The sequence below is a fragment of the Meles meles genome, chromosome 1 (assembly GCF_922984935.1).
Source record: "Meles meles chromosome 1, mMelMel3.1 paternal haplotype, whole genome shotgun sequence".
Taxonomy (NCBI): Eukaryota; Metazoa; Chordata; class Mammalia; order Carnivora; family Mustelidae; genus Meles; species Meles meles.
This window is the reverse complement of record NC_060066.1, coordinates 122153979-122180698: the sequence shown is the minus strand read 5'-3', so window position 1 is coordinate 122180698 and position 26720 is coordinate 122153979. Positions and strand designations below refer to the sequence as shown.

At 60.1% G+C, this 26720-nt stretch overlaps 1 protein-coding gene across 2 annotated transcripts; it reads left to right on the top strand.

Moving 5' to 3' along the window:
* Window positions 1-121: 121 nt before the first annotated feature.
* Window positions 122-25360, top strand: CELSR2 (cadherin EGF LAG seven-pass G-type receptor 2). Of its 2 annotated transcripts, XM_046015704.1 has the most exons (34): window positions 123-3928; window positions 8461-9108; window positions 10963-11185; window positions 11607-11722; window positions 11900-11988; window positions 12377-12534; window positions 12916-13079; window positions 13231-13356; window positions 13720-13886; window positions 14175-14462; window positions 14546-14720; window positions 14952-15093; window positions 15259-15379; window positions 15998-16181; window positions 16359-16460; window positions 17178-17272; window positions 17481-17690; window positions 18157-18340; window positions 18448-18576; window positions 18663-18843; window positions 18996-19163; window positions 19251-19377; window positions 19511-19711; window positions 20025-20199; window positions 20484-20596; window positions 20744-20823; window positions 20917-21043; window positions 21133-21255; window positions 21855-21982; window positions 22214-22302; window positions 22409-22603; window positions 22732-22902; window positions 23050-23284; window positions 23622-25360. In XM_046015704.1, exons 1-34 carry the CDS (start codon window positions 607-609, stop codon window positions 23647-23649), a joined length of 8784 nt encoding a protein of 2927 aa, XP_045871660.1. In that variant the 5' UTR covers window positions 123-606; the 3' UTR covers window positions 23650-25360. The 2 variants fall into 2 exon arrangements, with proteins under 2 accessions (XP_045871670.1, XP_045871660.1); XM_046015714.1 differs by lacking the exon at window positions 22732-22902 and having other exon boundaries at window positions 122-3928.
* The last annotated feature ends 1360 nt before the right edge of the window (window positions 25361-26720 follow it).

The window sequence follows — 26720 nt, the reverse complement described above, 5'->3', positions numbered from 1 at the left end:
TCGGTGCGGCTGGCGTCGCCGCTTTAAGGCGGCGGCGGCGAGAGCAGGTCTATGGTAATGAGCCGCCGCCACCGCGGCTGCCGCCGCTGCTCTGCAGAGCTCGCCCGCCCGCCGGGGAGGCGAGGGATCGTGGGGCTGGGCCCTTGGCCGCGGCGACAGCAGCAGTCGCGGCGGGGACGCGGGGCGCGAGCGGGCGGCGCGGGGCCGTCGAGGAGGGCCGGGGTCCGGGTGCGTAGCTACGCGGACGCAGGTGGGCCATCCCGTGGGGGCGAAGGAGGCATCTCGGGGCTCGGGGAGTCGGCAGGGCCAGGGGCGCGCGGGGCCCGCGGGCGCAGGTGGCGAGAGCCGGGAGCGCAAGTGGAGGCGCAGCGCCAGCCCGCGGTGGTCGGGGTGACCCGGGCGCGGGCCGGGAGCGGCGCGAGCCCGGGTGCGTCGGAGGGCTCAGCGCCGGGCCCCAACGAGGCAGCGAGGCGCAGGCCCCGAGGGACGCTCGAGTGGCCCCCGGGGACCGGCGCCCCGGCCCGGGCATGAGGCGCGGCGGGGCCGGCCGGAGCCGGAGGAGGAGCCGCCGCCGCCGCTGACCCGGCCGGCCGGGAGCAGGGAGAGATGCAGAGCCGGGCAGCCCGCGCCCCCCTTGCAACGCCACTGCCGCCGCCGCTGCCGCCGCCGCTGTTGCTGCTACTGCTGCTGCTGCTGCCGCCACTGCTGGGAGACCAAGTGGGGCCCTGTCGTTCTCTGGGGCCGGGGGGACGTGGCTCCTCAGGGGCCTGTGCCCCCGTGGGCTGGCTCTGTCCAGCCTCAGCTTCCAACCTCTGGCTCTACACCAGCCGCTGCAGGGATGCAGGGACAGAGCTGACTGGCCACCTGGTGCCCCACCACGACGGTCTCAGGGTCTGGTGTCCAGAATCCGGAGCTCACATCCCTCTGCCGCCAGCGCCTGAAGGCTGTCCATGGAGCTGTCGCCTCTTGGGCATTGGAGGCCACCTCTCCCCACAGGGCAAGCTCACCCTGCCCCAGGAACACCCGTGCTTAAAGGCGCCACGGCTGAGATGCCAGTCCTGCAAGCTGGTGCAGACCCCAGGGCTCAGGGCAGGGGAAAGGTCAACAGAAGAGTCCATGGGCGGGCGTCGGAAAAGGAATGTGAATACAGCCCCCCAGTTCCAGCCCCCCAGCTACCAGGCCACAGTGCCTGAGAACCAGCCAGCTGGAACCCCAGTGGCATCCCTACGGGCCATTGACCCAGATGAGGGTGAGGCAGGCCGGCTTGAGTACACCATGGATGCCCTCTTTGATAGCCGCTCCAAACATTTCTTCTCTCTGGACCCAATCACCGGCGCTGTAACCACAGCAGAAGAGCTGGATCGGGAGACCAAGAGCACCCACGTCTTCAGGGTCACGGCGCAGGATCATGGCATGCCCCGACGCAGTGCCCTGGCCACACTCACCATTTTGGTGACAGACACCAATGATCATGACCCTGTTTTCGAGCAGCAGGAATATAAGGAGAGCCTCAGGGAGAACCTGGAGGTTGGCTATGAGGTGCTCACTGTCAGAGCTACAGACGGCGATGCCCCTCCCAATGCCAATATTCTGTACCGCTTGTTGGAGGGGCCTGGCGGCAGCCCCTCAGAAGTCTTTGAGATTGACCCTCGCTCCGGGGTGATCCGAACCCGTGGCCCTGTGGATAGGGAAGAGGTAGAATCCTATCAGTTGACAGTGGAGGCAAGCGACCAGGGTCGGGACCCGGGTCCACGGAGCGCCACGGCTGCTGTGTTCCTGTCTGTGGAGGATGACAATGACAATGCCCCTCAGTTCAGTGAGAAGCGCTATGTGGTGCAGGTGCGCGAGGATGTGACTCCGGGGGCCCCAGTGCTCCGCGTCACAGCCTCGGATAGAGACAAGGGCAGTAATGCTCTGGTGCACTATAGCATCATGAGTGGCAATGCTCGGGGACAGTTCTATCTGGATGCCCAGACTGGGGCTCTGGACGTGGTGAGCCCTCTTGACTATGAGACGACCAAGGAGTATACCCTCCGGGTTCGGGCACAGGATGGCGGCCGTCCCCCGCTCTCAAACGTCTCTGGCCTAGTGACAGTGCAAGTCCTGGATATCAATGACAATACCCCTATCTTTGTCAGCACGCCCTTCCAGGCTACTGTGCTAGAGAGTGTCCCCTTAGGCTACCTGGTTCTCCATGTCCAGGCCATCGACGCTGACGCAGGTGACAATGCCCGCCTGGAATACCGCCTTGCTGGGGTTGGACAGGACTTCCCCTTTGCCATCAACAATGGCACAGGCTGGATCTCTGTGGCAGCTGAGCTGGACCGGGAAGAGGTGGATTTCTATAGCTTTGGGGTAGAAGCCCGGGACCATGGCACCCCAATGCTCACTGCTTCAGCCAGTGTCAGCGTGACCATCCTAGACGTCAACGACAACAACCCCACCTTCACCCAACCAGAGTACACGGTGAGACTCAATGAGGATGCGGCCGTGGGCACCAGCGTGGTGACGGTGTCGGCTGTGGACCGTGATGCCCACAGTGTCATCACCTACCAGATCACCAGCGGCAACACCCGCAACCGCTTTTCCATCACCAGCCAGAGTGGTGGTGGTCTGGTGTCACTTGCCCTGCCGTTGGACTACAAACTTGAGCGGCAATATGTACTAGCAGTCACCGCCTCTGATGGCACGCGGCAGGACACAGCACAGGTGGTAGTGAACGTCACGGATGCCAACACCCATCGTCCGGTCTTTCAGAGCTCCCACTATACGGTGAACGTCAATGAGGACCGGCCCGCTGGCACCACGGTGGTGCTCATCAGTGCCACGGATGAGGACACAGGTGAGAATGCCCGCATCACCTACTTTATGGAGGATAGCATCCCCCAGTTCCGCATTGATGCCGACACAGGAGCTGTCACCACCCAGGCTGAGCTAGACTATGAGGACCAAGTGTCCTATACCCTGGCCATCACCGCCCGTGACAATGGCATTCCCCAGAAGTCTGACACCACCTACCTGGAGATCCTGGTGAATGATGTGAATGACAACGCCCCGCAGTTCCTGCGTGACTCCTATCAGGGCAGCGTCTATGAGGATGTACCCCCCTTCACCAGTGTCCTGCAGATCTCAGCCACTGACCGTGACTCTGGCCTTAATGGCAGGGTCTTCTACACCTTCCAAGGGGGTGATGATGGAGATGGTGACTTCATCGTAGAGTCCACATCAGGCATCGTGAGAACGCTTCGGAGGCTAGACCGTGAGAACGTGGCTCAGTACGTTTTGCGGGCATATGCAGTAGACAAGGGGATGCCTCCAGCCCGCACACCCATGGAAGTGACGGTCACCGTGTTGGATGTGAATGACAATCCACCTGTCTTCGAGCAGGATGAGTTTGACGTGTTTGTGGAAGAGAATAGCCCCATTGGCCTGGCTGTGGCCCGCGTCACAGCCACTGACCCCGACGAAGGCACCAATGCCCAGATCATGTACCAGATCGTGGAGGGAAACATCCCTGAGGTCTTCCAGCTGGACATCTTCTCTGGGGAGTTGACTGCCTTGGTGGACTTGGACTATGAGGACCGGCCTGAATACATCCTGGTCATCCAGGCCACGTCGGCTCCCCTGGTGAGCCGGGCCACAGTCCACGTCCGCCTGCTTGACCGCAATGACAACCCACCCGTGCTGGGCAACTTTGAGATCCTTTTCAACAACTATGTCACCAACCGCTCAAGCAGTTTCCCTGGGGGTGCCATTGGCCGCGTGCCTGCCCATGACCCTGACATTTCAGATAGCCTGACCTACAGTTTTGAGCGGGGGAATGAACTCAGCCTGGTCCTGCTCAATGCCTCCACAGGCGAGCTGAGGCTGAGCCGGGCACTGGACAACAACCGTCCTCTGGAGGCCATCATGAGCGTGCTGGTGTCAGGTAAGGAAGGGCCCAGGTGGCATCGGGTGAGGGTGGCCCCTGGGGGAGGGCCTGGGCAGCCGTCCAAGGAGGAACTGCTAACCCGCCTCTCTGCCCAGTGCCTGGCACAGAGGTTGAGGGGCCAGAGCAGCTTGGGAAGGAGCCCTAGGAATCCTGGGGCCCCGCCTGCCGCCCCTGGCTGGGCTGGGCTGCTTTGGTTGGCTGCCCCCTGCCTACCACCGTGTGACGTGGCAGGGAAGTGTTGCGAGGCTGCCCCAGCTATGGCTGCCAAGATTGTGAAAAAAGGCGCGTGGAGAACTGGGGGGCCAGGAGAGCTGGGGGAGGGGTAGAGACGGCTGTGGTGTGGTGTGTGTGGGAGGGGGAGGTGAGCCGCCCCCTCCGCACCCCTTCATGCCCGGCAGGGTATTCCTGTGATCTCATAACAGCCTTCTGACAGAGCGGAGGGCACTGGGGCACAGGGTTGCCGCCAAGGGGTCAGGACCCTGCAGTCGGGCCTCTTCTGGCCCCTTCTGGCTCCCGGCTGAGCCCCAGACTGGCTGAGGGGGACTTTGTCTAGTGCATTCTTTTCCCTCCAGGCAGAAAGAGCCTGGCCTGGCTACCCCTTCAGAGCTCCAGCAGGAAGTGAAGCCAGAGCTCATTGTCTCTGTCCAAACAGACCCCACTGTCAGAGGCCACCGTTTGGGGTCCAGCTTGGGGGAGGGGCTGCAGTGAAGCCAGGGGCAGGCTGAGGCCTCCTGGGCCCCCTTGCCACCCCAACGAGCTATTTTGGGGATGCTGGGCCTTTTTTGCTGGCTGTGACCAGTCTGGGCTCAGGGAATGGGGTGTGGGACCAGGATGAGCCAGGGGACTGGTGGCCTTTGAGGGTAGAGCCCACTGCTCTGGTGGGGAAAGAACAGAGTCCTGGGGCGTGGGAGCCTGGCCAGGACCCAGGCTGGGCATTCCTGCTGCTTGGCCAAGCGCTCAGCCTGCAGACTCCCTGGACAGAAGGCTGGGGGAGGAGAGTTGAGTGGGGGCGGCATTCTGTCTTCTCCGTCAGTTATGGGGAGTGGCAAGGAGGGGCCCAGCCCCAGGTTGCTGAGTCCCTTCCCCAAGCTTGGGAACCACTGGCACCCCCATGAGGGCCCCTTCTTAGGGGCACCCCGCAGATGAATGGGCCAGGGTACCCCACTCCAGACACATCAGGGAGGGATAGAAGAGAAGAATCTGGCACTCCTTTCACCCCAGAGAGTCTGGGCCTGGAGGGGATTGAGAGGCATGTGGGATGCAGGGTGTGGTTCAGCCCCCTCCCCGCTCTGGGTCCTTCCCCGACAGGTGCCTCCCCTGCCCCACTCCTCAGGTGGCCCTGGGAACCCAGGCATGTGAGCTTTTAGAGGTCATGACAAGGTTCTGTGCCTCTTGAAGCTTCAGTTTCCCTCCAGAAAGGGCTGGAGTTCCTGGATCTTTCATCCTTCTCTGTGCTGGGAGAAGCAAGCAGCGGGGAAGGATGGAAAAGAAGGGGTTTTCCTCTTGTCCTCCCCACAACCTGTCCTAGGTGAGAGTAGCGGGACACTGAGGAGGCCCCGCCCAGCCTGCAGGCTCCTACCAGGACAGAGCCCCTGACGTCCTGACGACAGCTCCCCTAGAACAGGAGAGAAGTCCTCAGGCTGGCCCTCTAGCCCTGGCCCCATCCTGTCCCCTCGGCCCTGACCCTTGGAGGCAGTCACCACGGCAACCCCAAAGTTCAGGGAGGCTGGGGTGAGGGGGAATTGACTCCCACTGCCCCTTTGTTTCCCTTCTCTTGTTCTTTGTCTCTCTTTTTTTCCCCCGCCCCTGCCCCTGCCCCTGCCCCTGCCCATGGGGGACCTCCTGCTCTGCCCCTCTCTGTGGCCCTCTCCTGATCTCCTGTGCGGCTCTCTCCTCCTTTCCCAGTTTCTCCATTGCTGGCTTTTTTCCTGGATCTTGTTTTCCCCTGTTCAGTCTCCACGTTTGTGCCTTTCTGCCTTCCCCCTCTCTTGTTCCCTGGGGCTGAAGCTGCCCCAGCTCTGGCTGGATGGCTCTCCTGAAGCCCCAGTTCTCCCTGCCTCTTTCTTACTCTCCTGGGACACAAAGGAGCTCCTGTGCATGGTCCGGTCAGCTCCCAGAGTGGCAGAACCTATCCAGGCCTACGGCTTCCACTGGCACATCTGCCAGGGGAGAGGGGCTTGGAGTCTGATTCTGCCACAGTCTGGGACCTGGGACCCCTGTTCCCACCTTGCCTGGGCACCTGAGGGGTGACCCAGGTCAAGGCAGGGGAGAGGAACAAAGAGCAAGGATTGAGCAGTATGTTGATTGCTGGGGATGGGGGACCAAAGAGGAGGGGGCAGGTGGCCACAGATGGTAGACCAGATGGGAAGCAACGAGACACACTGGGTGAGGGGCATGGGCGGGGCCTGGGACTGCCGAGGGGAGGCACAGAGAGGAGGGTTTGTTCTCAGGGCTGAGTGCTGGTGAGGTTTCTCTCATTCATGGGCTTTGACTGCCTCCTCCCTTCCCTAATCAGTTAGGGGCACTGTGTGGACTCTTGAACCACTTTCTGCCTGGAGGGACTATCCCATCAAGGAATCAATGGGCAGAGGCACCAAGTACACAAGAGGCTTGTGCCAGCTCCATACCCCAGTGCAGGGTAGTCTGAAAGAGAGGAAAGCAGAGCCTGAGGTCATCGATCTGGGCAGGCTTCCTGTAGTAGGTGAGCTTGGGGAGGTGAGAGAAGTAGGAGGACTGTGACGTGGTGTCTGGGTAGGCCAGGTGGGAAGGCACAGAATGTTCGGTGGCTTCAGACAGGAATGGGAGGAGCAGGAGTGGGTAATGACAAGCAAGCTTGCTGGTGAGAGCTGGCGGGCTTCGGCAGTCTCAGGTGATGAGGCTGGAGGGCAGGTGGGTGGACTGAGAACGGGGCTTAGATGGGTCTATGCCTTCAGCCTTCCCAGGCTCAGCTGAGCTGCCTGGGGTAGTTAGCCACCTCAAATAGGTGTGGCACAGAAGCAGAATCTATTCCCAGGTTCCTCTCCTACTCCCACCCCACCCCAGAAACACCATCTCCTGACCCGTTCCTGCCAGGGAGTCCTTTTCAACATCAACTCGGGACCCCTGCTGTCTTTTATTTTTTATTTTTTAAAAAGATTTTATTTATTTGAGAGAGAATGAGAGAGAGGGAGCACAAGTTGTGGGGAGAGGTAGAGGGAGAAGCACACTTCCCTCTGAGCAAGGAGTCCGATGTGGGGCTCAATCCCAGGATCTCGGGACCATGACCTGAACCGAAGGCAGACGCTAATGACTGAGCCACCCAGGCTCCCCCCTGCCCCCACCCCACTGTGTTTTAAAGACCATTTCTTCACTATGGAGCCATCAACATCTCATTATTTCCTAAACACCTACTATGTGTAGGACATTGTAATAAATAAACACATGAATGCCTTTTAGAGCCCTGCCAAGCCATTTCCCCCTCCCCACTGACCTCCCGCTTTCATTTCAGAGTTAAACAAAATCCACTGCCATGTATATGTGCATTCAGGTGTGTACGGAATTTCTGGGCTTAGAGTGTGGGTGGAGTGAGACACTAGAGTGTGTTAGCACCTGGCTGTTTATAAGTGAGTGTGTGGCCCACAGGTGTGGCAGGCATTCGGGTACAATGTGTGAGCCAAGTGGGCGATGAATAGCTGGAGGCCCAAGGCCAGAGGAGGGATCAGCCTAGTGGGGCTCTTCTGGGCTCTCAGATTGGAGAGCCGCCCAACCCTGTCATCACTGCCCCCCAGATCCCTCACAGCATCAGGCAACAGGTGCTGCAGCCTCTGGTAGGGTGGCTCAGCTGGATTTCCTGGGGTGAGGCCCCCCCGGGCCATCTTTGGCAGCCTGGAGAGTTGGGCAGGAAGAATGCTTTGTGTGGGGCGTTGCTATGGGGATAGTAGGCCTGCGCCCAAGCAGCTCTGGGGCTCAGTGGGAGGGGGACTGGGTGGCCCACTGACCCAGTTCACCCCCCACTCTGCTTTGGTGGGGGAGGAGGGAGCCAGGGTCAGGGGTATGGTAGTGTTGAGATACAGAGGCGGAGAGGGCAGGATGGTTGTTTTTGTGGGTATCTCGTGGTGCTCTGGGCAGTATAGAAAGGTAAGACATAGGCAAAATTGGGTTCTTGTCCAGGGAAGCCCAGTCTGGTATAACGGAGCCAGACTCACAGCTTGGTCAGGGAGAAGGGGCACAAACATTAAAAAATGTACCATTCTTCACAATGGAGGGTTTTGGGAAAGTATGCAAAGAGAACTTCTGAAAATCAACTTCCTCTAAGTGTCTGTGGGGGCTGATCCCTCAAGGTGTGACTTGTCTACAGGTGACATACATGTAGTTTCTTGGGCCCCTTTTGCCAATTAGGAAAGAGAGTCCATTGTGGCAACTGAGCAATGCAGGGGTGTGTGGGCTAGATCTTAGCTCCCCCTCCCTTTTCGGGGTGCTCCTGCCCAGTGCTAGGTCTATGGCCCTCCCCAGCTCCACGTCAGGTACTGACCCATGTCGTTTCTCTGCAGATGGCGTGCACAGTGTGACCGCCCAGTGCGCACTGCGTGTCACCATCATCACGGATGAGATGCTCACGCACAGCATCACACTGCGCCTGGAGGACATGTCGCCAGAGCGCTTCCTCTCGCCCCTACTGGGGCTCTTTATCCAGGCGGTGGCGGCCACGCTGGCCACCCCCCCAGACCACGTGGTGGTCTTCAACGTGCAGCGGGACACCGACGCCCCTGGTGGACACATCCTCAATGTGAGCCTGTCGGTGGGCCAGCCGCCGGGGCCTGGGGGCGGGCCGCCCTTCCTGCCCTCTGAGGACCTGCAGGAGCGCCTGTACCTCAACCGCAGCCTGCTCACGGCCATCTCGGCGCAGCGCGTGCTGCCCTTCGACGACAACATCTGCCTGCGCGAGCCCTGCGAGAACTACATGCGCTGCGTGTCGGTGCTGCGCTTTGACTCCTCCGCGCCCTTCATCGCCTCCTCCTCCGTGCTCTTCCGGCCCATCCACCCCGTCGGAGGTCTGCGGTGCCGCTGCCCGCCTGGCTTCACGGGAGACTACTGCGAGACTGAGGTGGACCTCTGCTACTCACGGCCCTGCGGCCCCCACGGGCGCTGCCGCAGCCGCGAGGGCGGCTACACCTGCCTCTGCCGCGACGGCTACACAGGTGAGCTGGGGGCGGGGCCTGCAGGGCTGACACCACAGCGCAGGCGCAGACCTGGCCAAGGGCTGGGGCAGCCTCTTTCCTTCCAGAGTAAGGTAGAGGTTACCCTGGCCCTAGGCAGATCTGTATTGCTTTTCTACACCTGTTCGGGAGAAAGGAGAGGGGAGCCCTTCTTCTCAGAGTTCGCCCTCCACCCCCCATCTCAGGCAGTGCAAGTGAGTTCAGCACTGGCTCTAGACGCAGCCCGCGTGGGTTTGTATTCCAGCTTTGCCACGAGTAGTTAGTTGCGTGACCTTGGGCAAATTACTGAATCTGTCTGTGTCTCAGTTATTTTCAAATGGAGATAATCAACATCATAACATGGTTGTAAGGTTTAATTTAATTAACTTAATACATGTAAAGAGGTAGTCTTTGGAAGGTGTTGGCTGTGATTCAAGAGACCCCTGGCATCAGGTGACTTGTTCTGAGTCTCATCCCACAGCTTAACTAGCCCTGAAGTGGGGCCTGGGACCTGGTCTCCGCCATTGCTGAGAGTCCCCTTTTGGGCTATAAGCAATGGTTTCCTTCCCAGGCATTGAGGGGATGGCATAGAAGAAACTGGAGGGGTTTGGGTGCGGGGCAGGATTGTTTCAGGAGGTAATTGTACCTGAGTGACCCTGAGCAGAAGAGCTCCACTCCTGCCCAGGTGCTGGAAGAAGGGTGAGGCCTTCCTGTGGGCCTGTGACCTGGGTCTTTACACATCCTCTCCCCAGCCTCTCCGCGGGAGGCTCACTGCCTCTGCTTTGTGCTCCTGCTCCTGCCCCTGCAGGATACTGCTTCTTCTCAGGACACCCCCTTCTCCTCTCCTCCTTGGGCCCTTCCTTCCCAGATGGTTAGGTCTTATTCTTTCTCCTTCACAGCCATGCCCACTGGCTCTGCCAGCAGTAGCAGGCAGACCCCACCGCCTTCCCTGCTGCATCTTCCTGCCCAGAACTTGCCAGACTTGACTCCTCTCAGCTGCTGCTGTGGGTGGGGGTGGAAGGGAGGGGAGGGCTTGGGGGATGGGAGGGGAGTCTTTGTCCAAGAGGATGGGGAGGGGGGCTTAGAGTAGGCGAACAACAGTTGCCATGGAAACAAGAGCCAGTCACTAGGCACAGGAGCTGAGAACCTATCTCTAGAATCTGGGAATGGGGAGGGAGAGAAAGGGGTGGATTTTCCATCTGATGTTGTTGGAATTTTCAGCTCCTCCACTAAAATCGTGGTCTGCTCCCAAGGCTCCGTTCCCCGCTCTGTCGTATCTCCCAAGTGCACAGAGTGCCTCAGTCTGGACCCCAGGGCTCAGGGTGGGAGATCTCTGCCACATTCCTGAGAGTCCCCAGCTTCACACCCCCCTCCCCAACTATCCCCCTCTCTCCACCCAGAGCTCTGACAATCCAAGTGGAAGCCTAGTCTCATCCGCAGTGAGGGAAACTGATCTTGGCGCCTGACAGGGACAAAAGCACCAGTGCGAGGGAGGGAGGAATAGGGTTCGGCGCCAGCCCTGGTGTCCTGGAGGCTCTTTCCTCCAGGCACATTCACCCCTGTGGGAACAGAACACCCCCCAGCTTGCTCCATAGCTGTGACACCAGAGGCTTACTAGGACTTAGGCCTTCTAACCGGGGGACCCGACAGACCTGTGCGCTTGAGGCCCAAATAGGAGTACAGAAGGGCCTGGGAGCTCCAAGAACTTGCAGGGCGGCAGTATAGGGGAGGGTGGTGAGGATGCTTGGGAGAACTCGGGAGTGTTGACGGAGGTATGGCTGGGCCCTGGGGAGGCATCCCAGTTCCCCTCCATCTTCTCAGGCACTTGGTTATTACCCTGCCTTTCCCCCTGTCCAGGTGAGCACTGTGAGGTGAGTGCCCGCTCAGGCCGTTGCACACCAGGTGTCTGCAAGAATGGGGGCACCTGCGTCAACCTGCTGGTGGGTGGCTTCAAGTGTGACTGCCCGTCTGGAGACTTCGAGAAGCCCTACTGCCAGGTGACCACACGCAGCTTCCCTGCCCACTCCTTCATCACCTTCCGTGGCCTGCGCCAGCGCTTCCACTTCACCCTGGCCCTCTCGTGAGTGGCTGGACACTGGGTGGGGAGGGGTGAGGGAGGGCAGTGGGAGCCTGGGGTGTCTCCCCTTCTACAGAGTGAGAGGTCAGGCAGCGAAAGTGCTGGGAGCAGGTTGTTGGCAGAGCCAGGTCGGCACTTCGAGTTGCCTGTGCACTGTGCCAGCAGCCCTTCCTCACCCACTAGGATCACTGACCACTCTTCCTACCCACTTTCAAGGGTGGGGAGCCATGGGGCCAGGGGTCTGGTTTCAGATCCGGTGTGGGCTCATCGTCCACACTTGAGCTCCATGGCCCATGGAGCCAAGGGCCACGGTGTCAGCCCTTTGGAGGGTTCTGCATAGGATCATGGGCTAGTTAGGTGGCTGGGGTATTTGGGATTAGGTAGGTGTCCCATTCTCTGCCCCCTACCCTCAACTCCCGCTCAGGTTCGCCACCAAGGAGCGTGACGGGCTGCTGTTATACAACGGACGCTTCAATGAGAAGCATGATTTTGTGGCCCTTGAGGTGATCCAGGAGCAGGTCCAGCTCACCTTCTCTGCAGGTGACCCCGTTTGCCACATGTCCTTGTCCATCTCCCAAAGGCCCTAGGTGTCTTGGCCCCTAATCCCAAGTCACACACACACCTCCCCCCAGCCAAACCTGGGTCTGGTCCCAACCATGAGCACACCCATTCCCAGCCCTCATCTGCTGTCCCAGCTCACCTGGGTCCTTTCCCCAGGGGAGTCGACAACCACCGTGTCCCCATTCGTGCCTGGAGGGGTCAGTGATGGCCAGTGGCACACAGTGCAGCTGAAATACTACAATAAGGTGGGTGTCGGAGGGGGTCAGGGAGTCAGTGGCTTCTGTCCTTGCCTCAGGTGTTCAGACTGAGGTGGTGCTTTATCCAGGGGCGGGGGGCTGGTCACGGCACTTCTGGCTGAGAGGGAGGGAGGGGGGTGGGCTAGGCCGTTCCCCTTTTACCGCTGTGTGGTACTCGATGCTCCATGTCCTATTAGACAGGCATGGGCTCCAGTTACTGTTGAGGAAGGCAGGTAAGCACGTAGGTCCTGTGAGCACACTGAATGTGCATGTGTATATACACTCACACACGTGTGTACGAAGGGGTGTTTGCAGGTGCTGGTGTCTCTGTGCCTGGCCCGTGAACCTTGTGAGCTCCTTGTTCATGGTTCCCCTTGTCTGCCATCTCTGTCCACAGCCACTGTTAGGGCAGACGGGGCTACCACAGGGCCCATCGGAACAGAAGGTGGCTGTGGTGACCGTGGATGGCTGTGACACGGGGGTGGCCCTGCGCTTTGGAGCTGTCCTGGGCAACTACTCCTGTGCTGCCCAGGGCACCCAGGGGGGCAGCAAAAAGTGAGTGGGGTGGGGGGAGGGCTGGGGCATGGGGTGCAGCGTGGGACCAGGTAGGGAGGGCAGGTTGAGATGGTGGGCCTGAGGGGGCCTGGAAATGGAAACCAATCCAGGTGAAGGCCCTTCCTCCCCTTGCTTCCCTTAGCCCCTGCTCAGCCTTCTACAGGGGTTTGGGGAGGGGAGTGGAAGCGGCAAGAATAGGGGATTAGAGCAGGGTCTGGAGGGTGGGTATGAGGTGAGGTGAGAGCAGCTCCAGGTTGGGGTGCCTCCTTTCCCCTGTGCTGTTCTTCAGGGACCCTTGGGCTCTTGGTCTCCCTGGCCTGGTGGCAAAGAGAGGGAAGAAGGAAGAGCCGGAAGACCCCCCCCCCATTTTTGCTCCTCCAGGTCTCTGGACCTGACAGGGCCCCTGCTGCTGGGCGGGGTCCCCGACCTGCCTGAGAGCTTCCCGGTCCGCACTCGGTACTTTGTGGGCTGCATGAGGAACCTGCAGGTGGACAGCCGACATGTGGACATGGCCGACTTCATTGCCAACAATGGCACTGTGCCTGGTATGGGAGCCTGGGGCAGGGGCCAGGCCCGGAGCCTGGGGTGGAAAGGAGGGCTGTGCTGGTATGGGGACATGGTGGGGGTTTCAGAGGCCCCTCCAGCCGCAGGTTTCCAGTTTGGAGCCCCGAGGGAGCCCCTTTCTCTCCCTTCTAGGCTGCCCTGCCAAGAAGAATGTGTGTGACAGCAGTACTTGCAACAACGGGGGCACCTGTGTGAACCAGTGGGACGCATTCAGCTGCGAGTGTCCTCTGGGCTTCGGGGGCAAGAGCTGTGCCCAGGGTAGGAGAGGCCGCCAGCAGCGGCCAAGGCCGGAGAGTTGTCGACAATGCTGGGATCCCTGGCAGGGTTGGGGAAGGCACTGGGCAGGGCCCAGCCAAGCTGGGCTGTGGGCGGAAAAGCGTGTCTGGGCAGAGCCCTGAGAAGGTAGCTCTGGAGACAAAGGGCCCAGTCAGAGGCAGGCCTGGGCACAGTGTGGGGCGGGCCCAGGACAGGTAAATATTCTGGTGGGCGGGGCCGGCTCGGGGTGTGGGCACTGGGAGAGGCAGTGCCCTACCTCCTGTGGAGTCTGCCCCTCTGAGCATCACACCCCCTGGGGCACTTGGCCACTCCACCCTCAGAGTCTGCCTTTATCTGCCTCCCCAGAAATGGCCAACCCGCAGCGCTTCCTGGGCAGCAGCCTGGTGGCCTGGCACGGCCTCTCGCTGCCCATCTCCCAGCCCTGGCACCTCAGCCTCATGTTCCGCACACGTCAGGCCAACGGTGTCCTGCTGCAGGCTGTCACCAGGGGGCGCAGCACCATCACCCTGCAGGTGAAGCAGGAAGGGGTAGGGGGCAGGCGGGCCCTGAGCTGGGCCACGGTAGCCTCCCTGCCCGTCTTAGAGGGCTGGGCAGGTTCTTTCCTTTCCCCAAGCCAGAAGCATCTCCGTCCACTTGTTGGATCACTGCTGCCATCTATTGGCCGCAAGGGAAATAATACCCTTTCCTCTGGGGCCTCAGCGGTGCCAGAGGATGGGTTTGGTGGTCCAGGGAAAGGGCAGTGCGCTGGAAGAGCCCATGAAGGCAGTCTGCTGACCCTTTTTTCTTCTCTTCTGGTGAAGCTAAGGGAAGGCCACGTGGTGCTGAGTGTGGAGGGCACAGGGCTCCAGGCCTCATCTCTCCGACTGGAGCCAGGCCGGGCCAATGACGGCGACTGGCACCATGCACAGCTGGCACTAGGAGCCAGTGGGGGCCCCGGCCATGCCATCCTGTCCTTTGACTATGGGCAGCAGCGGGCGGAGGGCAACCTCGGGCCCCGGCTGCATGGGCTGCACCTGAGCAACATTACCGTCGGGGGAGTGCCAGGGCCGGCTGGTGGTGTGACCCGCGGCTTCCGGGGCTGTTTGCAGGTAGGCAGCCTCCTCTCCCTTCCCCTCCTCTCCATCAGGAGGCCCGCTTCACGGAGGGCCAACGTTGCTTGTGTCCCTCCCAGGGTGTGAGGGTAAGCGAGACGCCCGAGGGGGTTAGCGGTCTGGACCCTAGCCGCGGGGAGAGCATCAATGTGGAGCCGGGCTGCAGCCTGCCAGACCCTTGTGACTCGAACCCGTGTCCTGCCAACAGCTACTGCAGTGATGACTGGGACAGCTATTCCTGCAGCTGTGATCCAGGTGTGCCAGGGGCCCGGGGAAATGAGCAGGTGGGCGCGTCCCGGGGTCTCACTTCAGCTCTGCTGTGTAACCCAGGGCCAATCACATGACCTCTCTGAGCGTGTCTCCTGCACTACAAAGCTGTGGCCAGCCTGTAGGGTTCTCAGGTGGAAGGTGGCAGAGTGAGGGCAGGTTTAAACAAAGTGCCAGGGAAGGGTAGGGATTGACCCTCTGTCATCTTTACGGTCCCAGGTTACTATGGTGACAACTGTACTAATGTGTGTGACCTGAACCCATGTGAGCATCAGTCTGTGTGTATCCGAAAGCCCAGCGCCCCTCATGGCTACACCTGCGAGTGTCCCCAAAATTATCTTGGGCCATATTGTGAGACCAGGTGAGTGGACCCGGAAGTGCAGCAGCCTGTCCCTGGGGTGGGGTGGGGGATCCCTCAGAGCACCAGGAACTGGGTTGAGCTACAGCCACCGTCAGAAGGGTCACAGGAGGCTGCAGCAGGGGGGCATGGCAGAGGGAGCTCATGTCTGCCTGGGCCCCTCTGCAGGATTGACCAACCTTGCCCCCGAGGCTGGTGGGGACACCCCACGTGCGGCCCGTGCAACTGTGACGTCAGCAAAGGCTTCGACCCAGACTGCAACAAGACAAGTGGCGAGTGCCACTGCAAGGTGACTGCCCTGACCTGGGCCTCCACATGGCCGTCCGGGCCTGTGAGGGGAGGCAGTGGGGAAAGCCTTCCCCCAGAGAGCTCAGGGCTATGTGCTCTTGCTATGATGGGGGATACAGGCGGCCACGCGCTCTTCTGTGTTTGCTGTTTGGGGGGACCCAAGACCTGTACTTTACCGTGGAGCTCTAGGCCAGCTGTACCGGCTGTTTGCAGCCCACTCTGACTGGTTGGTGTCTTATTGATGGGCTACCCTGCAAATTTTTACTAGTTAATTTTTTTTTTTTATGATTTTGTTTTTGCAAGAGAGAGCGCGAGTGTGTGAGAGTGAGCCCGTGTGCACAGGAGTAGGGGTAGGGGCAGAGGGAGAAGCAGGTTGCTGCTGAGCAGGGAGCCCGATGTGGGGCTTGATTCCGGGACCCTGGGATCATAACGTGAGCTGAAGGCAGACACTTAACTGACTGAGCCACCGAGGGGCCCCTAAATATTTTGAATACCACTCCTGGAGGGACCTAAAGTCAGCAAGCCTCTCTCTAGAGGGGCCACAGCCTAAAAGACCTGTGAGCATCCCAGAGAGACAGAGCCTGAGCCAGTGATCCATGTTGTCTGCCCTCCCTCTCAGGAGAACCACTATCGGCCCCCGGGCAGCTCCACCTGCCTCCTCTGCGACTGCTACCCCACGGGCTCTTTGTCCCGCGTCTGTGACCCTGAGGATGGCCAGTGTCCATGCAAGCCAGGCGTCATTGGGCGCCAGTGTGACCGTTGTGACAACCCCTTTGCTGAGGTCACCACCAATGGCTGCGAAGGTGGGATTCCCACGATGGGTTGGTAGCTCTCCTGCTGTGCACCAGGTCCCGGCATGCCAGGGAGGCCAGGAGCAGGGGCTGGTTGCAGGCCTGAGGCTGCTGAGGGAGGGCCGGAAGCCCAAGCACAGCTCCAGGGGGGGCAGCTGCTTCTGGGTGACCCTGTGTGCTTCCTTGCAGTGAATTACGACAGCTGCCCACGGGCCATTGAGGCTGGGATCTGGTGGCCCCGTACCCGCTTCGGGCTGCCTGCTGCTGCCCCCTGCCCCAAAGGCTCCTTTGGTAGGTGCTAGAAGCCTAGAATGTGATATTGTGGACTCAGTCTCTCATCCCTGGGATGAGGGTGGGAAGCCCCTGGCTGCAAATCCCAGGACCTCTCTCTGGTCTCCAGGTCCTGGAGACTCCATGTCCCTTCCTTCCTTGGTGCTCTGTTCCTCTGCTCCCAAAGTTGCCAGGATAAGGGGCACGTCTATCTTGAACTCTTATCAAAAATGCTGACAAAGCTGCAGCGTGCCTGCCATGGGGATGGATTCTAGAGATTTGAAGAGGAATCACACAGCGTTCCCATCTGCAGCTCATACCCTGGAATGGGAGTCTTGCCACTCACAAGGAAGGCAGTCTGGGGGTTAGAGCTGTCGGGTGTAAGATCCCCCCAGGATGGGGGTTGGTGCTGGTCCTTGGATTGATGATGATCAGAGTTCATAAACAGAGAGCGGCAGGGAGCCCAGACTGATGGCAGCATAGGGGCGGCGATGCTGGGGTCTTGAGAACACACCCTGTGCTCCTGGAGTCTTCCCTCGGGCCAATCTGGTAGAGGTCTGGGCTCTAGTGTTCTCCAGAGTTGTCTTCCTCTTCTGAGCTGGGCTGCAGGAGGGCAGGACCCTTGTTGGCTTGTTCCTGTCTTTGGCGCATGAGGTGCTGGACCCCAGGGACTCAGGCAGGTCCTGGAAGCCTCCTGTATCTCTCCTGAGGCCTGCCCTCTGGGCTTCCTCCCCGCAGGGACCGCCGTGCGCCACTGTGATGAGCACAGGGGGTGGCTCCCCCCAAGCCTTTTCAACTGCACGTCGGTCACCTTCTCAGAGCTGAAGGGCTTTGTAAGTGAATCTCTTCATCGCTAGCTCCTCTCTCCTCTCCCTGCTGCCGGCTTTGAGAGAGGGGCTTCTGAAACTCCAGGCCCTGCCTCCCGGGGCCTCCACATGGAGTGGCCACTTCTCCCCTTTCCTGAGACCCTTTTATTCCTGAGTTCCAGCTCTGTCCTGTGCTGACCTCCCTTGCTCCCTGTCCTGTCTGGCTCCATCCTAGGCTGAGCGGCTACAGCGGAACGAATCGGGCCTGGACTCTGGGCGCTCCCAGCGACTGGCCCTGCTTCTGCGAAATGCCACGCAGCACACGGCGGGCTACTTCGGCAGCGACGTCAAGGTGGCCTACCAGCTGGCCACACGGCTGCTGGCGCACGAGAGCGCCCAGCGGGGCTTTGGGCTGTCCGCCACACAAGATGTGCACTTCACTGAGGTGGGGCTTGGATGGGGCAGGGCTGGCTGGTTAGATGGGGGTCATGGTGAGTGAGCCTGTCCCTGGGGCAACTTGGGGGCCATCCCTGCCTTTGGGGAGGGACCTCCCCGCCGGCTTGAGGCCTCCAAGAGCTCCCTTGAGCCGTGGAATTTAGAATATCTCTTTCCAGCCCTTTTTCTAGTAAGGCGCTGATAGAAACTAATGTTTGTATTGGGGCCTGGTGTGACCAGGCTCCTCGGAGCAGAGGCTCTGCCCACTGTGCCACGGTGGGGAGAGGTCAGCCTCTAATACCTGGGTGGGAGTCCAGGCCCAGGGCCTAGAAGCCCTTAGCTACAGAAGGAGGAGAGAAAGTCTGAGGGAGGGGCATGGTTCGGATGGGTCGCCCTGGCTGGTCTAGGCACAGGTGTGGCAGGTGGCGGAGATGCGAAGGCCCTGGGTTATAGCACCGTGACCACGCCCACCCTAGAACCTGCTGCGGGTGGGCAGCGCCCTCCTGGACGCAGCCAACAAGCGACACTGGGAGCTGATCCAGCAGACGGAGGGCGGCACGGCCTGGCTGCTCCAGCACTATGAGGCCTACGCCAGTGCGCTGGCCCAGAACATGCGGCACACCTACCTGAACCCCTTCACCATCGTCACGCCCAACATTGGTGAGCCTGGGTCAGGGCAGGGCTTGTGCACAGAACCCCGGGCACAGCCTGCTGGGCTGGGTGCCCACCCGCCTGGCCGAGGGTCTGAACTGTGACCCTCTCCCCAGTCATCTCTGTGGTTCGCTTGGACAAGGGGAACTTTGCTGGGGCCAAGCTGCCCCGCTATGAGGCGCTGCGTGGGGAACGACCCCCAGACCTTGAGACGACGGTCATTCTGCCTGATTCTGTCTTTCGAGGTCAGTGGGGAGCTGCAGGGGGGGTCGGGAGCCTGGCTGGGGCGTCTGTGCAGGGCCCAGCTGAGTGGACAGTGTCCCGATCCTAGAAACACCAACTTTGGTCCGGCCCGCGGGCCCTGGAGAGGCCCAGGAGCCTGAGGAGCTGGCCCGGCGTCAGCGGCGGCACCCGGAACTGAGCCAGGGTGAGGCTGTGGCCAGTGTCATCATCTACCGCACCCTGGCTGGGCTGCTGCCCCATAACTACGACCCAGACAAGCGCAGCCTGAGGTGAGCTGCTGAGGAGATGAGGATGGGGTGGGGAGGCAGGGCGGGTGAGTGCGGGAGCATGGAGAGAGGCCGGGGCATCCCCCAGAATTGCGAGGTGTCCCCTCAGCCACCAGACGGCGCTAGTGACCGTATGCCTACCTGTTCCTCATCAGAGTCCCCAAACGGCCGGTCATCAACACGCCGGTGGTGAGTATCAGCGTCCATGATGACGAGGAGCTGCTGCCCCGGGCCCTGGACAAGCCGGTCACTGTGCAGTTCCGGCTGCTGGAGACAGAAGAACGCACCAAGCCCATCTGTGTCTTCTGGAACCATTCCATCCTGTGAGCCTGCACTGGACTTTGGGCAGAGAGCCAGGCCCCTGGGTGCCTTCCCCTCTTCATCTCCTGACCCTGCCTCCCCTCCCGCAGGGTCAGCGGCACTGGTGGCTGGTCAGCCCGAGGCTGTGAGGTCGTCTTCCGCAACGAGAGCCATGTCAGCTGCCAGTGCAACCACATGACGAGCTTCGCCGTGCTCATGGATGTGTCCCGGCGGGAGGTTAGACCCAGTTAGACCCAGTGGGGGGTTGGGGGGCCAGGGGCATGCGTGGAGCTAGGGGTGGAGCCCAGGGCTCTGGGCTGGATGCTCAGGCCCAGCCCTTCCTAACTGTCCTGGCTCCCCTGCCCCGCAGAATGGGGAGATCTTGCCGCTGAAGACACTGACCTACGTAGCCCTAGGGGTCACCTTGGCTGCCCTGCTGCTCGCCTTCCTCTTCCTCACGGTCCTGCGTGCCCTCCGCTCCAATCAGCATGGCATCCGACGGAACCTGACTGCTGCCCTGGGCCTGGCGCAGCTGGTCTTCCTCCTAGGAATCAACCAGGCTGACCTCCCTGTAAGACCTCTTTCCTTACCAGAAACCATCCACAGCTCGCAATCCTCCCCAGCTCCCTAGGAGTCCTCCCTGGCTGTCTGCCCCAGTCCCTGCTTCGGCAGCAGCAGCTCCGATGAGCTCAGCCCCACACCCAGCCCACGGTTTCCTGTTCTCGAGCGCCCCCTCACTTCCCTGGAACCCTAGAAGTACCTCTCTCTGGCCCACACTTCCCGAAGCACCACCCAACACCCCGGCCCTCCCTGTCTGCCTAGTAAGTCTGAATCCGTGCCCTGAAGGGGCCCTGGTCACTGACCTGGCGTGGCTGGGCCCCCAGTTTGCTTGCACAGTCATTGCCATCCTGCTGCACTTCCTGTACCTCTGCACCTTCTCCTGGGCCTTGCTGGAGGCCCTGCACCTGTACCGGGCGCTCACCGAGGTGCGCGACGTCAACGCTGGCCCTATGCGCTTCTACTACATGCTGGGCTGGGGCGTGCCCGCCTTTATCACAGGTACCCCCACCCCCTTCCCGGTCTGAGGCTCTACATTTCCAAGCCCGGGGTCCACCTTTGTGCCATGTTCTCTCCACCCACTCCCCTGTGCCCCAGGCCAAGTCCTCCTCTCAGCCCCTGATGCTCCCCACCAGGGGCTGGGTCCTCCATCCTGGAGAGGTCGGCAGGGACACAGGGTGGTGGAGCCCTTCATCCCCTGCATCTGGTCCCATGAGCCCACGTGACCCCGACTGATTCCTGAGGCCCTACCACTGCTTCCCCTGCTATTGTCACCGTACCCCCAGGTCTAGCTGTGGGCCTGGACCCTGAGGGCTATGGGAACCCGGACTTCTGTTGGCTGTCCATCTACGACACGCTCATCTGGAGTTTTGCTGGTCCTGTGGCCTTCGCAGTCTCAGTAGGTGTCAGAGAGTGGGCTGAGGGCCAGTAGGCTGTGTGTGTCCTCAGGGTCCCCTTCAGGAGTGGTGCATTGCTGGGCCCCCGTGGGGTGGGGTAGGAGCTGTGTCCCCTGATGATGCCCCTCCCCAATCTCCTGCCCCGCTAGATGAGTGTCTTTCTGTACATCCTGGCGGCCCGGGCCTCCTGTGCTGCCCAGCGGCAGGGCTTCGAGAAGAAAGGCCCCGTGTGAGTATGGGGTGTGTGTGCCTGGGCAGTGAGCAGTGGGCTGGTGGCGGTGCAGGGGGCCTCTGGGCCGGGCTCACAGTCCCTCCTCTCCAGCTCAGGCCTTCGGCCCTCCTTCGCCGTCCTCCTGCTGCTGAGCGCCACGTGGCTGCTGGCGCTGCTGTCTGTCAACAGTGACACCCTTCTCTTCCACTACCTCTTTGCTGCCTGCAATTGCGTCCAGGTGCCTGGCCGCGCCCCGTGGAGGTGGGGGGTGGGACCTGGCTGTGGGGGGCCCAGACGGGCACTTAGCTGCTGCCTGTTGCCTGCCAGGGCCCCTTCATCCTCCTCTCCTACGTGGTGCTTAGCAAGGAGGTCCGGAAAGCGCTCAAGTTTGCCTGCAGCCGCAAGGCCAGCCCTGACCCTGCACTGACCACCAAGTCCACCCTGACCTCGGTGAGGGGGCCGGGGGCCGGGGACATGGAGGGCTCTGGGCCCGGGAGGAAGAGGCAGGAGCCCCAAAGAGCTCGTTCTCTGTGCTTTGTGCCCCACTCTTTCTTCACTCCAACATCCTTTCTCGGGAGGAGGAAGGGCTGGAGAAATGGTATGTGTGGCCCAGGAAGAGCAGGATTTGGGGGTGGCGAGGAGGGTTTGACTCAAGAGAGATGGGAGTGAAGCTAGGAAGAACAAGGCCAGGAAGGGGCCAAGACAAGTGATGCAGTCAGGGGTACCCAACATCCTAGAATCCCTGACGCATCTTGGTAAATTTTGTGTCTCCCAACACACCCTTGGGGGGTCATTGCTGGTAACAGTTTTTACCAGGTAGCTGTCTCCTGGAGCTGAGTCCAGGGTGCTTAGGGTGCATAGGGCTGGCACAGCTAGGTCAGAGCTACATTCACTACCAGGCCCTGATATGGGGTCGTGCGTGACTGAGATATGGGGCCTCTCTCCTCCAGAGCTGGGCATGTGGGAGGTAGACCTTAGGGCAAGCCCCCTCGGCCCTTCCACTCCACATCCTGTTCCCCCACTTACTGACTGCTCCGTTCCCTGCCTAGTCCTACAACTGCCCCAGCCCCTATGCGGATGGGCGGCTGTACCAGCCCTACGGAGACTCAGCCGGCTCTCTGCACAGTGCCAGCCGCTCGGGCAAGAGTCAGCCCAGCTACATCCCCTTTTTGCTGAGGTGAGCACTGGGGTTCGGGGCGTCGGCACCGTGGTGAGCACCACACACGCTGGAGGCCAGGCCAGCCACCTGCTGGGAGTTGTATAGCACACAGGGGGCTGACACGGGTGACAACTTAAATTAGAAGCAGGAGGGGCAAGGGCAGGAACTGGGAACCCGGGGAGAGAGAAAAGAATGGGACACTGGGCAAGGGGCTGGGCTGAGCCCTCCAGCGTGGTCTTGTCTTCTCAGGGAAGAGTCCACACTCAACCCCGGCCAAGGGCCCCCCGGCCTGGGGGACCCAGGCAGCCTATTCCTGGAAGGTCAAGACCAGCAACATGGTGAGAAAAGAAGCTCGTGCTGGCCGGTCGGGGGGCAGCTGCCTGGCTTTCTCAGAAGGCGTGCAGAGGCGGGTGGGTCAGCTCTGATCTCTTCCCTGTCTCCCAGACCCTGACACAGACTCTGACAGTGACCTATCCCTGGAAGATGACCAGAGTGGTTCCTATGCCTCTACTCACTCATCGGACAGCGAGGAGGAGGAAGAAGAGGAGGAGGAAGGGGCCGTCTTCCCTGGAGAGCCGGGCTGGGACAGCCTGCTGGGGCCTGGCACCGAGAGACTGCCCTTGCACAGTACCCCCAAGGGTGGGCCAACGCCAGGGCTTTGGCCTTTGAGGGGGCAGTGGGAGGGCAGAGAGCCAGGGACTCCCGGGGTGGTGACTTTCCTAGTTGTCTGCCTTCTCTGGGCCTTATCTACATCCTTTCTCCACCAGATGGGGGCCCAGTGCCCGGGAAGGCCCCCTGGCCAGGAGACTTTGGGACCACAGCAAAGGAGAGTAGTGGCAATGGGGCCTCTGAGGAGCGCCCGTGGGAGAATGGAGATGCCCTGCCTCGGGAGGGGTCCCTTGGCCCCCTTCCAGGCCCCTCTGCCCAACCTCACAAAGGTGAGTGGGGCATGCCTGGCTGCCATGGACCCCCATTTGGCAGCCTCCCACCTCACATTTGCCCTGTGGCTGGTAGGGCTCTCTAGGGCAGCTCCCTGACCCACCGCTTGCTCCTCATGGCGCCTGCCCCCCCACCCCGGCCCACAGGCATCCTCAAGAAGAAGTGTCTGCCCACCATCAGTGAGAAGAGCAGCCTTTTACGGCTACCCCTGGAGCAAGGCACAGGGTCTTCTAGGGGCTCCTCAGCCAGCGAGGGCAGCCGGGGAGGGCCCCCTCCCCGCCCTCCTCCCCGGCAGAGTCTCCAGGAGCAGCTGAACGGGGTCATGCCCATCGCCATGAGTATCAAGGCGGGCACAGTGGATGAGGACTCGTCAGGCTCCGAGTGAGTGGGGCTGGCTGGGTGGGACAGGGGTAGCCCCACAGAGGCCCTGGCTGGGCTCAGAGCTGCTTCCAGGCCTCCCCAGGCTGCAGCAGTCGACTCTGGCCAGCAGTCGGGGAACCAATGGGTTGGTGTAGCCCAGCTCCCTTACTGTGACATGCCCGCAAACCATGGGGGCCCGTGGGGTCAGCTCAGCCTGCATCAGGCGAAGTGAGGGAGGGTGGGGAGCTGGGGGTTGCTTTCCTGTTTCCTTCTCCTGGTGGAAGCTTCTCACTGTCTTCTCTGCTCCAACTAACCCCCTGTCTGCCTTTTCTGTCACTTTCCTTTCCTGCCTCTCCAGATTTCTCTTCTTTAACTTCCTGCATTAACCCTGGGCCGGTGGTTCCTACACCCTGCGGCTCCCTTATCTTCCCCAGCTGCACTCATGCCCCACTCCTGTCTTGTGCTTTATCCTGCCCCTGCTCCCCACCGCCTGCCCGCCAGCAGCGACGAAACGTCCATCTGAGGAGCCTGGGCCTTGCCGGGAGGGGCACCCACCCCACCCAAGGCCATCTAGTGCCAACTCCCTCCCCCACCATCCCCTTCACTGCACTTTGGACCCCTGGGGCCAACATCTCCAAGACAAAGTTTTTCAGAAAAGAGGAAAAAAAGAATTTAAAAAAGGATCTCCACTCTTCATGACTTCAGGGATTAATTTTTTTTATATGCTGGAAACTGACTCCCCTTTCCCTTCCCAAAGAGGATAGGACCTCCCAGGATACTTCCCAGCCTCTCCTCAGTTTCCCATCTGCTGTGCCTCTGGGAGGAGAGGGACTCTCGGGGGGCCTGCCCCTCATTTGCCATCACCAAAAGGAAAGGACAAAGCCACATGCGCCCAGGGCATCGAGCCCTGCCGGCTGCACCCCGGCGGGCCTCAGTGTGGTGAGGGCGTCAAGGTCAAGGGCACTCCTCACCCTGCCTGTGCTGCCTCTCCCAGGAACTGAAAAAGCCCCGTCCGGAGAGGGGGCAGAAGGACTCCGCGCCCCCAGACCCCCAAATGCTGCATGAACACATTTTGAGGGGAACCCGTGCCCCTGGGTGGAGGCCGGGCCACCCCAGCCCCTCTCCTTTCCCTGGACTCTGGCCACGTGCTACAGCCCAGGCGTTTGCTCAGTTCGCTGACCCAAAAGTGCTTCATTTCCCTGCCTGACCCGCCCGGGGAAGGCCAGTCACGTGTTCAGTTGCGCTTCTTTGCTGTGGTGTGGGTGGGACAGAGAGGAAGAGTAAGGCCAGGGCTGGCTCAGTTGCCCCCAGAAGTCTCAAGCACAGGTCTCAAGTCCGGGTTCTGGTGTCCACGCAGCCACCCCCGCAAGATCAGACAAATCCTATTTTGTCTGATTACTGTGGCCTCTGAGATGTGTTCTATTTTTAACCCCTTTTCGGAATTGGCTCTCTTCTTCAAAGGACCAGGTCCTGTTCCTCTTTCTTCCCCTTCTCCCACACCCATCTTCAGCTCCCTGTGAAGAGAGAGTTAATATATATTTTTATTTATTTGCTTTTTATGTCGGGATGGGTTCGTGTCCGGTCCCAGGGGGTCTGATGTGGCCATGACAGGTCAGGTGGGTACCCAGCATTCCTGGTGTGGGGGGTTGAGGCCCTTTCCCTCACTCCAGGCTCTCATCTCTTGCCTCCTCTCCTCCTGCCACCCCAGTTTTGCCAACCACTGTTCATTTGAGTTACCGTGTATGCTGAGCATGTATTCCCCACTTGTCACTGACTTTCTTCTGGAGCAGGTGGCTAGAAAAAGAGGCTATGAGTGGAAAAAAAAAATGTTCCTATTTTCTCACGTGTAAGGCTGGTTGCTCGGTTTTCTGCCATGGATTCTCTCCCTGAGCCCTCCCCTCAGCAATTCCTACAAAGGGTTAAAAATTTAACTGGTTTTTAACTACTGATGACTTGACTTAAAAAATACAAAGATGCTGGATGCTAACTTGATACTAACCATCAGATTGTACAGTTTGATTGTTACTGTAAATACAGTAGGGTTTTGTGTTTTTTTTCATTTCCCCATACCACTGAATAAACTGTCGTTCTGTGCGGGTTGAGCGCCATCATCTTGTTTCTGTGGGGTGCCCTGTGCTTCCGGAGCGAGGCTCTGGAAAACACGAGCAGGCAGGGCCCTGGGAGGGCCTGGAGGTCAGGGGACTCAGATGTCACGGCCAGTGAGATAGCCTCGCCGCCAGCATCCCATCAGTGCTCTCCAGATAGCCTCATCAGCACAGAGCCCATGTCCTGGTGTGTCCAAGGAAGATATGGCAGGCGGCAGGAGAGTATCCTATTATCAGGACAGGAGGGACACGTTTTCAGTGGAGAGGCTGCAAAAGAGCAGGCAGGTTTCCAGTCCAGCCCCTTAGGGCTGAGTCCTGGGGACAAAATTCAGGAGACAGGGAAGGCAGAGTGGCTGAGTGGCTCAGTGACAACGTACCTTCTGACTTCACTCCTGTGGGTCATTGTGTTTTCCGATCAGAAATGAAACAATGATTCACACTCAAGCCACCTACATGCTCTGCAACATTTTTTTTGTCTGCAAGTTTTCTGTTTTCCAAGGCTCTGGTCAGCAGACTAGCTGGGGAGTTAACACGGGGGCCATAGAGGATAGTGTTGAAGAGCACAAACCTTGGAATCAGACCCAGTGACTTAAGCTCTCTGAGCCTTAGTTTCTCTGCCTGCAAAATGAGGATGATAACAGCATCCGCCTAATTGAGCTTTTATGAGAATTAAATGAGTTAACACATGTAAAGTGCTTAGAACAGTTCACAGTGCATAGTAAGAGGCCAGTAAATGTTGGCTTCCCTCATTGTTGCTCCTGGGGAGGGGTAGGGGTAGAGCGCATACAGAGAAAAATAGAAAGCAAGCCCAAAGGGAAGGAAGCAGGCAGCTGAGCAAGAAGGGCAGCTGTGGCAGGTGGGCCTCTTCCCTAGCTGGCAAAGTCTCTTGGATGTCGTTAAGCAGGTTTGCTGCAGGATGGAGGCAGGGCAGGTGGGGGTTATGAAATTCAAGCCTGACCGAGGCACAGGGAACATGCCTTACCCTTTCTGGTCACCAGGTGGCAACAGCACACGGGCTGCAGCTCCTTTCGCCTCCCAAACCACACACAGGTGCCATCTGCTGGCCACACCTCAGTCTGTTCTGTCGGGGGTGACCAAGGGCCCTGCTCACCAGATGGCAGCTCAGGACTCAGCTGAAGAACACCCCTGAGGTTTTCTTGTCTCTGCCAAATTTCTCCAGAGTCAAACACTCGGTGTTTCCACATCCCCTACCCCAGCTCAATTCTTAGAATCCCAGAGGCTGTAGGAATTGCTGCAGGAGGCTCAGGGAAAGGGGCAAAGGCCTAGGCGGCTGCTGCTGTCACACAGATGAATGTTTGGTGAACCTGAAGACCAGTCATAAAAAGGAGAAG